The sequence below is a fragment of the Lepisma saccharinum genome, chromosome 2, assembly GCF_977018435.1.
Source record: "Lepisma saccharinum chromosome 2, izLepSacc3.1, whole genome shotgun sequence".
Lineage (NCBI taxonomy): Eukaryota > Metazoa > Arthropoda > Insecta > Zygentoma > Lepismatidae > Lepisma > Lepisma saccharinum.
The window spans coordinates 165909025-165925922 of NC_139230.1; the positions used below are offsets into that span (position 1 = coordinate 165909025).

A 16898-nucleotide genomic window follows, 5' to 3' on the forward strand; every position below is an offset into this window, starting at 1 on the left:
CAGATGCTGTGCACTTGTAAACAAAAAAAGCAGCATTTTCTGCAACACCATATTCACTTTCTGCACTATTCATGTACTTACTACTACACTATCCAGAATCAACAGATAACAGTCAGGCTAACACCCATTACGTAAAATTCTGCAAGTGTTATAATATTGCTAACAAAATTCATTTTCTTGTTGCACCAAAATGTAAATGTCAACAAGAACACAATCTATAAAATAATAGGCCATAACTACTTCTTCACCAACCTTTCTGATAATTATGATCATATTGTCAACCTTATTTAGTTATCAAATCAGTACAGCTGGACTACAACTTATGTTGATATTCTTTCTAAAACCTAGTATAAAAAACTGAAAATTAATATATTACCTATGAGTCTACGTAGAACCAAAATTCAAAGGAACCATAAATTTGTACCAGACTGACAATCATAAGAACGAGAGGAACAAGTTTGTAAACAATCTTTTGAGGGAGAGGAATCTCAAGAACTGAATCCAGAAGTGGAAATGAACTATGAACTACTTGTTCATTTTGCAACTTTTTCTCTTGAAGACTCCAAAATATGTGTAAATTCCAGATCATCTGAAAAACTCCATGATATATCCCTGTTTTCAAAGTTTTCCAGATGCAGTTTATCATTTTGATGATTTGTACAAATTCAATCTTATTTAGATTTAAAGTAGTTATTTCATAGTTATTTTGGCCACTATGTCAAAGAGGAGCATAAAATATGATACGAGGCAACATTATGATTACAATTCTACCAAATAAATCCCTATAGGAAAAATTATAATAAAAGTTTGATAGAGAAAATATAAGTTACATACCACGTTAATGATGTAATCAACCAAAGGAATTGGAATTTTTTCATGCGACGTTGTTCCAGATTCAGTTGACTCCTCTCTGTGAGGATGGGATGATGTTGATGTTTCTTCTTCATCTTCATCCTCTTCATCACTGCTTCCAGCCTCATTTGAAGAAGAACGTGTTGCAGGGGCAGGTGATGTATCCGTTTTGTTCTGTGGACGCCAGCAAACATACTTTGGATCTTGTCCCAAAGCACAGAGTTCTTCCAAAAGCTAAGGGAGAGAAAAATAATTGTAAATAATTTTACACCCATGCATCAAATGTGTTTATAATAAGTTTACTGGTCAGATATTGTTAACCTAATCCTGCAAATTCTTGCTACTTACAGAATAAATAAGTATTTTGGCAACAGCTGTTTTCATGCACATAGAAAAGTCATAATTATTACTTCAATACATATTCCCAAAACTGCTTTTACAACATACAGTAATATTCGTATTTTGGGGAATGAGAGATGTAGTAAATAATTACAGAGAAACTTACTACTCATGTTTTCTGCAAAGCTATTTTTATAATAATAATAATAATAATAATAATAATAACCTGTGGTGCAAAAGCCCATTGAGGGTGCAGGCCTGCATACCGATACTCATTCACTCACCAGAGGTGGGAGATCATTCTACCTGTTATGGGGTAACGTGTGCTCAGCACGACGAACCACCAGTCGTTGCTGTAGGTTTTCATGAAAGCTGTTTTTAGTTGGTCTATTAATTTTGGTGACAACCACCACCATCCTTCTTGGAATTTGTTGCATTACTGGGTTGGATGCTGCCTTACACACCATTTCATTCATAATAGCTACTAATGCACTTACTATGCCATTTGCTTGATGTAATTAATAAATAAAATAATTCTAATTGTATGTTACTTTATTAAAAAGTAAATATTTCTTTGTAACTAGTAACGTAAATTTGCCTGTTTTTGACCAAATTCCCACTGTTGTAATTTTGTTATCCAAGGAATATCAATCTAAAATTATTTTTTACAGGTACCTCTCAAAGTAATATTCATGCTGTAAATATCAAATTTTCATTAGGTCCCCCAGCAGATATATTGGGGTTCAATTTTTTTTAAAAAAAAATAAAACTTAGCATTTTCAAAGAGCTATAACCAAAAGAAGAAACCAGTAACAACAGTTCAAATATATTCTGCTGAAACTTTGGATGTAGATATTTCCACTAAAAAAAATATAGCTCTAATATTACATCACTTCCCAGCTAAAAAAAAAATCCTAAACTTTTGATTTCTTTTTCAAAATTGATTATCAGTTTTGGCCCTAAATTTCAGCCATTTGCATTAGCAATGTACAGAACATAAAAATGTAGCTTGAAATGTAACCCCAGCTTTCTACAATCTTTCTTAGCTGAGTTTATCATAATTATTCCAACTGTCTGCAAAGGACAAAAGTCATGAAACAAAAATGGCTGCCATTTGGAAACTAAGTCAAGTTTGAGAAAAATAATGCCAGTTTTGTACTACCCTTGCACAGGGGTTACAACTACAAAAATGTGAAAAATTTTAAAAATGGTCAAGCAACTAGTTCTGGACCATTCCGAATGAAATGACTCATAAGCCAGTGAATTAAAAGGAAATATTTTACCACACATGGCAAACCCAGAGAAGTAGCAGTCATACTATTGACTAGAATGATAAAACAGAAAAACTAGAAAAAACAGGACTTGTTGAGATTGCATGTTTTCATGAAAATAATAATGATGATGATAAGATGCTTGAATTTTAAAACAAGGAAATTTTAAAAGGTACTGGAAATGAAGAATTGTTACCAGCTAAAGTAAGAACACCACCTATGCAATTACCAGGGACCATGGATTTTTGTGATCTGCAAAAATGAGAAATGTGAAAAGAAAAGTGTAATTTTCAACATTCTGCAAATAACTTCACCCCCAATGATTATGCAAAAGTTTTCTTTTCACAAAGTAATGTGAAATATGTGCTTTTCCACTAAGTGAACACCTTTCACAAAATAGTTGTGAAATATTGAATTAAGTAAGAACCATTCAAAATTGGCAAGTGAGGCTGAGAGTTTGCACTGCTGATTTATAGGGGCATGCATATTTCGTTTTTGACGAAAAAACGAAATTTGAAAAAACACATTGTAGTGTTAATTTTTCATGTTTTTGAAAGGTGTGAGGTGCATTTTGTGACCATATTTTGTCACGAAATAATGCGAAATGAACTGCAAAAAGCGAAATTAACTCTTAAACACGAAATTCAGGGTTTATTCACCGACGCGACACCTTCCGAGGTCTGAATTATCCTGAGAGTTATGCAATTCCCGGAAAATTGATTAATTCTGCTGTTAATATAGGAGAAGCAAAAATGGACTCCTTTACACAGAAATAAACGTAATACTCTGATAACTACATAAATGTGCTATTAGAAGTGAAATGTTAATTCTGTGGAATAAGTGTAGTTTTTAAATCAAATTTAGGATTATTTTCACAATTTTAAAACCAATATGTCTTTTTATATACCACTTTTCATCCATCTTTTCACCACTATAACACCGATATTTTATTTTATTTACCGCTTTTGAACCCGAAATTGACCCAGTTTTTGTACCGAAATTTTGCCTTTTTATTTACCAAAAATATGTGCCTCTACTGATTTACAACAAAATATTTGCCCAAAACACTTGCAGGTGAAAAAAAAATATATCTTGATCACATCAGGAAGAAGGTGCAAATTGTGATTTCTCATGCTCATAGTCTCAGTTCAGAAACTTCACTCATTACCATGCTTGCAAAGCAGCATTTCCTTTCTCCTCCTAAACTCTTCACAGCTGTCAAGTTACATTTGAACCTGCTAGCTGTAGCAGCAATTTCAGGATTAGTTTAGTTTCTTCACAGCAAGATAAGAAGGCCTTTGAGAATGAATCACACACATGAAAGGCCATAATGTAAGCAACCCCTGCAGCTCTCAGTCCCATACCTTTAAGGTCAGCTGCATAGCAACTGAGCACATGTAAACAATACTCTTGTTGGCCTCTGTAAAACTGTGCGGCTGAAGTGGCTGACAATTTTATACAACTGTTGCCTTGGAAAATTAGTACAATGTGTTTTGCCTTTTGTATCAGAAGTTAATGCAAACAACTTTCTTATGAATTTCACCATTTGCGATTAGGACTTGCTATTTCTTCAAGTAATAAGGTGAACCTATCAGTGCAAAAAAAACCTTCGCACAATAGTAATAAATGAAAGATGGAATCTCTCAACTGCTGTCAAAATAAAGAAAAGAATGATGACAGTGCCCTAAATGCCAAGAACATTTTCTTAAAGAGTGCGTCAAATTGAATATGTCCATAGAAGACTTAAATCCAGAAGAAATAAAATGCCTGCAGTGTCAGCAGATAGGTAGTCTTTGGAATACTGAAATGCAATTGTTTACTGATAAGGTATTCCAGAAGTGTGAAAGAATGAGTAAACGAAGGAAGCATGACAAAGAAGAACTGCAAGGATGAGAAGCCGAGAGAGTTGAAAAACTGGAAAGATTAAGACATAAAACATGAGTCTACTTGGAAATGAAAAGTAGGAAGAGACCAACTGAAGACTGATAATTCCTGCAGAAAATATGATGAATGTAAATGTGGGTGATAAGGAAGAGATAGTTCTGGAAGGCAAGGACAAAATGACTCGCACTGTGAGAAGCCTCAGAAGATGAATAAAGTCCATGATTCAGTGATGTAGATACAGTCAACTCTCAATTCAACGACCTTTCACAGTTCCTGGGAAAAGGGTCGTTATTTCGAAGGGGTCGTTATTGGAATTTGCACCAATTTTCAGCTTAAATGCTCAAACGGACACAAAGATGCCTAGTAGATGGTAACATCATTTATCCTGGTAGTTATACAACCTGTTATGCACAGAATGTGTGTTGTGAGAAGGAAAATAGAACATGAAAAATTTTTCACAAAAAAAGAATTTAAAATAATGTTACTTCCTTTCAATTCTGCTCAGTCGTTGCTTTTCCAGGAAATTCTTACAATCTAGTTCATGAGAAACCCATTTGCGCTGAGACCAATAGAAAGGAAAACAATCTCGAGCTTATTGCAAGTGAAACTCAAAGAATCTTGACACCAGTCAGACTGGTGCCAGCAAAAGTCGGGAGATAATCGGGCAGAATGAATGTTGGATTTTATACGGGTCTACTGGAGCATTGTCTGTTTACAAGATTAACTGGTAAGATTAGATCTCTCGGGAGAAACAACACAACCTCTCTAGGCACCAGACAAAAAAAAAATAAAAGCAGGGTTGTAATTTTTGTTCTGGTTCGGCTGTGTAAAATACATCGTAAAAAAAAGTCACTTTTCTTTGCTTCAACCAACTTCATTCCCCCTCCTTCCCCATTCAAGGGAGCAGTCCAAACTCCTTCCTTGACTTGCATTGTAATCTAGCATGAAAAAGGAAATGCACAAGTTGTGCGTTTCCCAATGCGTATTCTAGGACACATCATTAAACAGCGTCCAAGTCGATAATCATTCAAATTTGGAATTGAATTTCACTTTAAACTGTATATTTAGTCCCGATTAGCCCATCAGCATAAAATGAACTGAAAACAAGCTTTATGAAACTGCGCATTTTCACATATCAAAATGGTAGATCGTTATTTACTCTCACGTTAATTGGCAATTTAATGTTGGATTTAGGAGTATTCTCGGGTCAAACACCCACCCCTCCAATCGTTTTCCCCTTGAATAATGTCTTTTTAATCGGTCTCAGCGAGCATTCCTACATTGAATACTTTTTTTTTTCTTCACATGAATGGTTCTGAAGAAAAGCAAATTCAATTTACAGATTTGCTTATCAGAAGTCGCAGAACATGAAGTTATTTGAACTCTTGTTTTCCTTTCTGGAGATCGAATTTCCTTATCGTCAAATCAAAACAGCTTTGCGACATTCAAAACAATAACTTTTTCCTTGGCCCTGGATGAGTCATCGCTGTTATCAGCAAGCAAGAGCTTTGCAGACGTTAGACAAAACACTGGCGCCAGCTGCATTGTAAAAACAAGGAGACCGGCTGGAAGTTCAAGCAACAGGTGGCGGAAGAGAAAAATCCCAGCATTTTAAAGGTAACGCTGTTGAAGACGGAACTTTTAACAGCAGCGTAAAGAAAGAAATGACCCTTGCTTTACCTTTTACCATGCAACAGACAATAATACGGGCAATATTTCTATGCAGACAACAGCATATAAAAAAAGGGGACCTGAATTCTGCAATTATCAACATTGCCATGCACACCAGTGGCGGAGACTGAGCTGGGGAAAGGCGGGTGGGAGGGTCACTTTTTTTTTTTTACTTGTTCTATGGTTTTTGTTTGTTTTCAAGAATATATCCAGAACTGGTTGCCCCATTTTAGATGTCAAAGGAAAGGAAGAGGGGTGGGTCCTTTTCCATCCTCGCCTGTAATCAGCGCGTGTGCACACACGAGCAAGAAAATCGTGGCTGAAACAATCGGCATCCCCCCCCCACCCCCGTTTGCTGACAGGAAGAGAGGGAGAAGTCAGTCAGCCAACGGAACACTTTTTTTTGGCAGGTATTACGAAATCGACACAATTAGGAAAACGTATGAAGTGGGAAACGGGAGTTATGATGCACGTAAGATCGAAGTAAACTTTGTGGAATTTATCGATGAAAGAGCTTGACCTGCCACATACATCGACAAAGACTGCAAGTCCAGCAGTCATTTCGGGCTGCGCCCCCGCGAGTTTTCAGCAGCTCTTAGAACAAGGAAACAAATCAAGTTGATTTAAAATAACATCCAAGCACATTCGATCTTCTCTTCTCGCGTATCCAAGAGCAAACCTGGCACGTTGGGTAGCGGCCGTCGGGTGCAAGGTAACATTGGTGCGCGTGAGGGAGGGGAGGGCAGAGGTCAAGTGCTATTGGATATCACTCAAGCATGGTGTGGTGGTGTCTATTTTTAGTTCAGACCTAATTGTGAGCGGTAGAGCGCTCGTAAAGGGAATGCGTGGAGGAAAAAAACAACGCATTTTTTGGCAGATTTCCTTCAATTTTTCAACTTTTTTTCCCAAAATTTTTCTAAATTTTTCACGGTTCCCGGGAAAAGGGTCGTTACTTCGAGAGGGTCGTTATACCCGGGGTCGTAGAATCGAGAGTTGACTGTAACTCTTTATTGCAGATTGAAGATGATGGAAAAGGTATGCAAAGGAAGGCAAAACGAGAAAAGAAGTGATTCATTTACTGACTGAATCAAGATCCAGATGCCACTCTCTACTACAGCACAGGAGAGCTAGGAGGAATAATTTAACACATTAACCTTCTTGCAAAAGAAAAAAGATGAAAGAAGTCTGTTTAAGGAAAGTGAGATATAAGATATTAAAATCCACAGAACCTTTACACAGACCCACAGAACCTTTACACAGACTGATAGGTGCAAGTCAGTACAATGAGGGAAAATTTGAATTCAAAAACATAAAACCGAGGTTCCACTGTATACTTCTGCAAGTGTCCCTGCATGATGTTTATTGTTTCTTCCAACCCCTCCCACACATGAAAGTAGGAAGCAAGGAAGCAAAATCAACCTCTGCCCCAATCTTTTCCAAGAAAAACTAAGTGGCGTCTTGTCAATTCCAAACTGATACCTGTTCTCATACTCTTACTGGTTTCCACCAACACTATTATTGATTCTTGAATGTTGTAAGAATTAAATGTTGTTCAAAATATTGATCAAAATTAATAAATAAGGGTTCCACTGCAATTATACATCATCAATTTACTATTGTTTTGCTTTAAAATATTCAAAGAATTATAATGGAATATTAAAATAGTGGTCATTTAATCACAAAATCAGTTTTTTCACATGCTTCTGGTGTAAAGTAAATGAAAATTTCGACGTCTGAATTATTTTCAAGGTAATAACTAGGGATGGATCCGATTAATCGGTACTCTATCTGTATCGGCTGATATAACCATATCGGTGTATTGGTTTATCAGTAAAATTACCAATTATTTTACCAATCCGATATAGCAATAAAAATTTGATAATTTAGTGCAAAATTCTGCCATTTTGTTGTAATTTTTATGGATAATCTCCATGCCCTACTTTCTAAAAAAGTAAATGTCTAAATTTGCAATTTCCTTTGCACTGCAGTCACCTTGAAAAACACATTTATTAAGGAGGTCAAAGAACCTTTCAGGTTCTTGAAGGACCATTTCTAATTTTATATCCGATCTGTAGAATATCGGTTATCGGTATATTTTATATTGGTAATTTATCGGTATCGGACAAAATTTCATATCGGCCCATACCTAGTAATAACACTCCCCAGAAGAGCTTTGATTTGATTTTGGATTTTATTTTCTGCCACATGTGGTTAATCAAAATGATGAGGATGAGAGATGATGATATGAAATTGATCAAGGGACAATCGCAAAGAACACCCAGGCTGGGATTCAAACCTGGAACCTTTGGTGATGTACCATGCATGCTGTGGTAACCACTCCATCACATAGGTTGGCACAAAAGAGCTGTGTGCATTTTTCCAGACTCCATAATAAAAGCATACTTTGGAAAAGTATCAGTAAATAGAGATACATCAGACCTAGAAGATACCTAATGTTAAAAAGCAAAGTTGGGAATTGTGCAGCAGCTGGAATGTTCAATATAACTGATAGCTTAATTTGCAACTGGTGAGAAAAGAGAAGAAATGCTGCATGGCATGTGGCATCAGTGCGATTTGTTAGATATGAGAAAATGCCTTACTTGAATTCAAGTCTGCTATTTTATTTTTTTCTGTGTGCATAAATAAGATGGCCCATCAAATTGAAATGCAAAATTAACTTCATGACACATAATATACAATACATGTGTAAATATGTCCTGCACCGCAGCCGTGCAGTCTAAAGTGCAAGCTTTGAGCTCAGACTCCAGGACGAATGTAGGCTTGAGTCTGCCAGAGACAGGGTAACAACTTTTCATTGAGATTTCAGCACATGTATGGGAGCGGTGGCAACCCACCATCATATGGAAATTTAGGAGCTACAAATGAGTAGTGTAACCCAGTCATAAAAAACCTACAACCACACATCACCCTGTAACTGGTGGAAGAGAGGGGGTGGCAGTCAGTAGGTAGGCACCAACCCTTATGGGCTGTTACACCGCAGGTTATAATTATTATTATAATTGGTTACATGTGTAAATATGTATAATGTTTTCAACAAACTATGAATTTTTAATGCAAATACAAGACAATTACAAGCTTTTAACCAAATTTGGCCTTGACGGTTCAGACAAATGGCTGATCAAAGCAAGCTGGCATACTCTAGTAAATAATATACATAGACAAGGAAGTTCATTAAATAAGCAAGACAAATCTGAAAAAGAAATGTTACCTTAATAATAGCTGCAGTAGCAGAATACTTCAAACTTGGCTGATGTCTCATTAGCTCATCCATGGCATTGCCCAAGTTGGTAGCTGTATCACCCATAGGATCTGAACTTCTCCTTCTCCTCATAGCTGCCAAGTATACTGGAGACAAAAGAACTTTGAACAATCTCTCAAAGGGCTGACATTGGACAAATGACGCCAAACCTCGCGCATTTAAACATAATGCACTGAACACATTTGGAAGTGACCCAAGAACTTCTCTTGTGGCAGGTACCTGTTGAAAACAAAACACAAAGAAGGTAAGATTACAAATCTACTCTACATTCCCATGATCACAATCTTACACAGAAAAGTACAAAATTGATCCTCCATGAACAACATTATTGAGAAGAATTTCAAATGTTTTGGCTTGCATACTGCTCAATTTTGCTGTATACATACAAAGTTAAGAGCTTATGTTAATCTGATGGTGTAAGTGATTCTTATGTAGCGTCATGCCTTTAATATGTCAAGCATTGAGAAACTGTGCTAGTTCTTATTCCCTAAGATGTGTATCTTACAGTATGATTGCCATCTTTCAAGGGAGCAAGGACAAGCACCATCCATTTCTTTCTTCTGACATCCACAAGAATTAATTTCACAAACACTTTGTTTCCATTATATGCACAGTAAATTAAATACATGCTAAATTGACACTGGACCAATAGGTGGTCCCAAATAAACATGGCCCACTTCAACAACACACAAAACATTTCAGAAATGTGTTGGTAATATCTATCCCTGTTCCATCTGGATAATACTTGATAAGTTTACATTTAAGAATAAATAGCAAAATAAATTTCTTGGCTTTCAACACTTTACATTTGTATGTCAATGTCTAAAAATGTATATGCAACAAATATTAATCCTATTCTTGCTATTACATTGCATCTAACACACAAACCTCCTCCTACCTCGTGATCAACAAGTGATTCTCACAAAAAAAAAAAATGGCATACAGAATTATTAAAAATTGGGTACAACTATCCAATGTTTGTGATGTGGCAGCAGATACAGAAGAACATAGCCAACAACAGAACACAAAGTATAGTGGAGAACAAATGTTAAAGTTTGTACTCTTAGCATTTTACTTGTAGTACAAATATGTAACACACAAAAACAACCGTGTTGGTTGTTGGAATCTAATAATCCCAAGAAATCAGAAAATAAATGCTGTGTGCAGTTGAAATTAAAAGGTTCCAATTAAATTAAACAAGCAACAGAGGTGGAAAGGTTTTAGTGTAATTTCTAACAAGTGTTTTTTAGCTGAACATTCCTTCAGACACTTTCAACGTACAGGCTTGTCTACATTGAGCATGTAGGTGGAGCTAGTGCCAGGAGTCGCTCAAGGATGCATAAAGCTTGTGTTTGTGAGTTAGTTTCATTCCAGGTAATGTCATTGTTGTGAGGGAATGTATTTGTTTTGCCCTTCGATTATGTTATTCAAAATGTCATATGCTGGAAAGTAAATATGGTGTTATCTTATTGTCTTTCATTGTGGTGTTCTGAATGCTCTCAACATTTAGTAAAAATATGCAATGAGACATATATAAAGTTTCTGTACCAGATATTGCATCATTTGTTCGATTTTTACTCGTAACTGTGGTGTTACCATACGGTAATTCTATGTGGATACAATAGCAATAGGCTTTTCAACAATTGCTTCATTTATTCAATTATTATTGCATGTAAATTAAGAAATTTAAATTCTAAAGGTGTTTGTCATCTTTTGAATGGTTTATTTATTTCTATTGCTTACAATTTATATTTCTTATTTTATTTTAGACTTAATTGTAATAATAATAATAATAATAATAATAGATAATTAATTCATTGAATATTTTGTGCCTGTTCTGTAAACAAACTTTGTTGAGTCTATGATCATGTATTATGGGAAACATTCCTGCAATTTATTAAGGGTAAACCTATAAGATTCAGTTACAAAGCCTCCATGCTTGAACACCTTTCATCATTCATTTTTACATATGTGAAGGCAAAAGTATAACAAGATTCAACTTACATTGAAACAAATTTACAAAGACTGTTGCCCATTTTTTCCATATGCTATATAAATATCAGAGGCAAAAATTCCCAGCTGGAATTTAGATAGGAAATCACTCTATACTATACGACATCATTTTGTTTTCCACATAAGGGAGCTTGGCCACCCATTACAACACAAAGATTTGAAAGACATGCAGTATGCTGGTCATTGGTGATTCAAGTCCACTTTAAGTATACTAGTTGTGCACCAGTAGTGTTCGTATTGGACATATCAAATATGGCGTTGGACTTTGTGTTTCATGTTTCATACATTTGTGATAAGTGAAGAATATTCAGGAATCAGGAGAGACAATATGTGAATTGTAGAATAATCATTATGTACTAGATAGTTACCTGAGCATATTTAGCTCCGAGAATGAGAGATTAATGTTCAATGGATCTATGATATTTGTATTTCTTAAAAAAAAAAAAAAAAATCATGTTTTTAAAGAATCTCATTCAATTTATACATATTTTTTAATTCCCTGAGACACATTTTTCACAGTTCAGCTATTATTTTTATCCACGAAGGAAAAGGAAAAGAAAGCTGCATGGAAAGCAAAACAGAATTCTATCAATCTGTTTTCTTTGTTAGTGTCCTTTGTAGAATAATCTATTTGACATATGGAAGAGTATTACAAAATCAGATATCTTGAAGTTCATTATGAAAATTTGAAATACATGTACAATTAAACATTTTTCGTATATTACTAGCATTCCGTAACATTTGTGACTTGCGTTTGTAGATGTATTTCAAGTCTAAGTACGCGAAATGGCAAATGTAAACTCCGCACATTAAATGAAATATATATACCATTCAATTTATTTGAATTAGAATTAGAATTTTTGGATACCCTGGAATCGCACACCCCCTTTATATTGTTAATATATGTGTGTGTGTGTTTGTGTGTAAGGTGTAAGAGGGTAATACGAAAGATTGAAATAGATAAAGCACCTGCTTGTATCCTTGAATTTTTGGAAAGTTCACCTTGAAAACCAGGAATTATACTTTAATTTTATCATGGTCCTAGAGTGGCCACCCTGTGTAGGCCCAGTCCTGATAAGCTGTTCTGATCGTAAAGTGGACTTGATATTTTTTCTGTCAAGATACAAAATTAAATTTGCAATTTTTCAGCAAATTATTAAGAACATGTTTTGTTCAAAGCTTTCTTTTTTGATGAGTGACAAAACTTAAGTGTGGTCTGAAGTCATTTCCCATTTAAAATTGTCGAGGCAGACACATGCAGCCCCTCTAGCGGGAGCAAAGACACACCCTTATATGTACGTGGGGGGGAGAGAGAAAGAATGGGTATATTAGGTGGAATTAAATCATTATCTTAAGCTGTTACTAAACAGTCAGTAGAATCCCCCCCACTCAAAATTTCTTAAATACCACACTGGGTATATGTGAATATCAAGCATTCAACCATAACCATCAGTATGTCAAAAATAAAAGGGTTTATGCCCCCTTTGTGAACACACTGTACTCCCTTTGAAAGCTCTAGCAATTCCATTCAAAACAAAACCCCTTCAACTATGGCAAATCGTTCTCATTCTAAGATTATTTTTAAAAAAACACTGTGCATTTGAAATTGCCATGGTTTAAAATTCATATCAAAATGCTTTTGGCAAACATGTAATACCCATAATGTGCTGTGAGTAAGCCACACCTTCATATGTGTATAAATGAGCAGACACATACAACAGTTTTGGAGAAATGGCATGCTAATTGCAGTCATATGATGCTAGTACATATATACATATACCCTTCCATGCAATATATTGTTTTGAGTAAAGGGTGGCAGCAAGGGAACAGTCATAGCATGCAGTGTACAGGAATTTGAACCTACAAGCAGGGGTGCAGTAAGCTTGGGTAATGATGATGACCATTTTGCCAACCTAGTTGGTTTTCATAGTCACTCCTACCCCAACTGCAGTTATGCTAGGAAGAAAACAGTGTTATACCTCCTACCCTATAGGTATCTATAAAATAAATTCCATGGTAGAGTGGACCACAAGGGCTCCCACATAGCCAAATAGAATTCTCACCATTAATGCAAGTGGTAAAAAAAGTAAAAAAAGTAAAGTGCTCCCCTGTGCATAGCACTACACCATGAAGGCATATAGGGGGTGTGGGGGTAACGCCCCACACTTTCTTGATCCGGTCTCGTGAGTGGGGGTGATGTGATCAGCATCACGCCCCTGACTGCCTTTACCCCCCCAGGGTTTCCCCCAGGTACCCATGTTATTCGACGCTGGGTGGGCGCCGGGGCCGCTTCCATCGTTAGAAAAGTTCCCGGATTTGAACCGGCTGGGGATCGAACCCGGGACTTTAGCATGGTAGTCAGACGCGTTACCGACTGAGCCACCGTGGCCACTATGCAAGTGGTCCCGGGTTCAATTCTCAGTGGGAGCCTACAAAATTTCAGTGTTGACCCAGAATCATGCGGACAATTTGGGAGCTACTTGAAAAGCAGCAGGAGCAGGCTATGGTCTTGAAAGCCACTTTGGCACTCTATGCAGTGACCATGTGTCACACAATGGAAAAGATGCTTGGCAGGCCTTGGCCCTTAGAGGGATGTTACACCATGGAGTTTAGATTTAGTTTAGTTTTCAGTGGAACACAAAACGTTTTACATGGAATATGTTAGCATTGTCTCAAATGTGATAAATGTTTGACAGATTGTTGGAAATTATGGAGGACATGTAAGGAGTACTTCAATTAATGCTTATGAATGACAGACATTGGGAAATTTTGGAAAGTGAGGTATTAAGAGCATTTAATTCCAGGCAATAGTGTTGAAATTATTTGCTTCTTGTGATGAATTATGTGATTAAGGGAAATCACCAAGATCAGATTATTCATTTTGAGGATCTAATGGTGAGCCAAAAAGAAAGAAGAATTACATGCATTAAGTGATGTAAGGTGCACTATGTGGAATATTCTAATAGAATTAGGAATCAATTTCATAATTGAATAAAACAAATCGAACTATAAGGGCAACAGTACAAAACTAGTATGGTTAACATTTCCAGCATGGCAACAAAATACTTCAATAAAAAAATCATAAAATAAAAATTTGCCAAAAAAAAAATATATATACAGAAAATGTCCTTCAAATCCTAGAACTTATGTAGAAACAAAAAGACACACCAAAACAAACTTACCATATTTACGCGTGTATAATGCACGTGCATGTATAATGCGCACCCTGGTTTTTCATAGGGAAAAGTGACAAACAATTATATCTTGTGCATAATGGGCAGTACAATCCAGGTTCAAGAAATGGCTTTCTTAGTTGTAGGTCATAAAGCTGTTGTTATGTCGATCAAGAGCAAAGGAGATCACACCTATTCGTTGGATCACCTGTTGCTATGTGGACCAAGAGGAGGATATCCTCTTGTTTAAATAATAAGACATCAACGCATGCCACCTCCCCCCTCTCACTCCACTGTGTTTAGCATCCCAAAGCTTTCACTCTTTAACAATCTTATTATTTATTCAGTAATAGCAGAAAGCGAGATCAAAATTATGTTATGGATTTGCAGTTCTCAGGAAGTTTCTTTGTTATTTCTTACCCAACAAATACCACTGATACGCATCTCATGCGACAAGAGATGCATGCGCAAATTCCGCCAGAATGGCACTGCTTTTCTTGGTGTTGCAGAACATTACATTACAAAGTGAAAAATTGTGGGACATGACCTTTAAATTTTATACGTGGTTTTGCTCATTTCCTCTAATTTTTCTAAAAAAATTTCCATATATATCCTTTTTCCATGACTAATGTGACATTTATAGGAGGCATATTCAGGACCCTCAAACTAGCAGTAAGCTGCACAAGATTCCTTGCATTAAGGCATTTACACACTCCATATGTGTCATATTATTTGGCCAGTATACATTTTAATTATTATTTCCTTTTTCCTTTTCTTTTCTTTCATCCAAAATACAATAGAAATCAGAACTTTTCTTCATTTTATGATGAGCTTATTTCAACCACATTGCACATTAGTGTCACCATCTTGAATGGAATACTGTTGCCATATTGAGAAACTACAGAATTCAAGCTTTACAATGATATATATAACATGATAGGGTTCAGTAAAGATCAATGCAAGTATCACAAAATCATGGAATGACCCTGTACAGTTTTATGTTGGCTGTCCAAATTATTCCGTGCATAATACGCACCACAGTTTTTGAGGGCAAAAATTTTGGAAAAAAGTGCACATTACACATGATTAAATACGGCATTACTGTAATAGATGCAATTAACATATACAAATCACTTTAAATGTGTTCCCAAACATAAACCACTTAATAAAAATAAACATGACGGCTACTAATTTACCTAAAATTGCCTGTTTTATAAATGAAGAAAGCTAAATTTAAAAATATACAAATATATAATGTACTCTCACATTCAGAGTGTGATTAAATGTAAGAAAAATACTAGATCCTGGTGATAAGTCATTTGGAAGGAAAATATTTACGGGAAAATATCATCGTTGTTGTCATTAACAGTGGAGTATTACAACTGTATGATTTAAATTTTACAAATTGTATATCTGCGTAAGTGTTCAGTGTGAGAATTTTCTCTGCAATGTACATTTTCTTGTAAAATCACATTAAGAGGGTGGCACTGTGATTCAACACAACAAAATTTAATTTCACAATATGAAAATTTAAATTGTATGTAAAAAATAAATGATATTACTTACATCTTTCACAAGGAGTGCATGAAGGACTACATCTGTTAGGCCATTATCCTGCAAAGATGACAAAAACGAAGGCTCATGGAAAACATATACAGTTACAACATCTGTTGCTAATAAAAATAACGATGGTCCATAATACTCTGCATTACTAATAATATGTTTTAACGATGATGGTAATGTTCCGTCCATCACATGCCTGACACTGTCGGTAAAGGATGGGTCCTGAATGGCCTTTTTCAGAAAGTTGAGCATTGATTTTAACAAGGCTGCTCTTTGAGGCAAACACATTTTTCCTGACTTCGATGCACAACTATCTACAGGAACATCCCTTGATGTGGAAGAACGAACATCACTAACTTCAGAAATCCTTGCACTAGAAGTATCTGTCATTTCCACATCGAAAGTTCTTGGTTCAACACTTGATTCACTATTAACTGCTTCAGTAACACCTGAAGGACTTGCTTGGTTGCTACTTGACATGACAGTATCACCCTGAGCACTGACTAAGGAACTTTGTTCTAGAGGATCTTCTTGCGTAGCCTCAATATTCTCTTGGGACTGTACTGTAGAAGGTACTATTTCAAAGGGTTGCTCCTTTCGACACACATTCACCTCCATCTGAAATATACAGTAACGTTATTGCCAGTTACAACATACAACATTCATCATGAGCAGTATGACTTCGTTAAATATAGACAAATGTAGTAGCATTACAAATAAAATTTGACACTTACAATCTTCATATAAATCAAAATATACCTTACAAATTTGATATTTCAAAATGTTCACAAAAACATGTAAGAAACTGCCACAGTAAGAATATTTGGATAAATATATTCTTTTCTTTTGGGT

The 16898-nt window shown here is 35.7% G+C and overlaps 1 protein-coding gene across 4 annotated transcripts in view; it reads right to left on the reverse strand.

Moving 5' to 3' along the window:
- HUWE1 (HECT, UBA and WWE domain containing E3 ubiquitin protein ligase 1) overlaps nucleotides 1-16898 on the reverse strand; it is a 286413-nt gene that overhangs the window by 200488 nt on the left and 69027 nt on the right. For all 4 annotated transcript variants that reach the window (XM_083117661.1, XM_083117662.1, XM_083117659.1 and 1 more), the window contains exons 11-13: nucleotides 16050-16664; nucleotides 9247-9516; nucleotides 835-1086 (exon numbers count right to left, since the gene is read on the reverse strand). In XM_083117661.1, coding sequence (XP_082973787.1) covers nucleotides 835-1086; nucleotides 9247-9516; nucleotides 16050-16664 — 1137 coding nt within the window. The remainder of the gene's footprint in view (nucleotides 1-834; nucleotides 1087-9246; nucleotides 9517-16049; nucleotides 16665-16898) is intronic.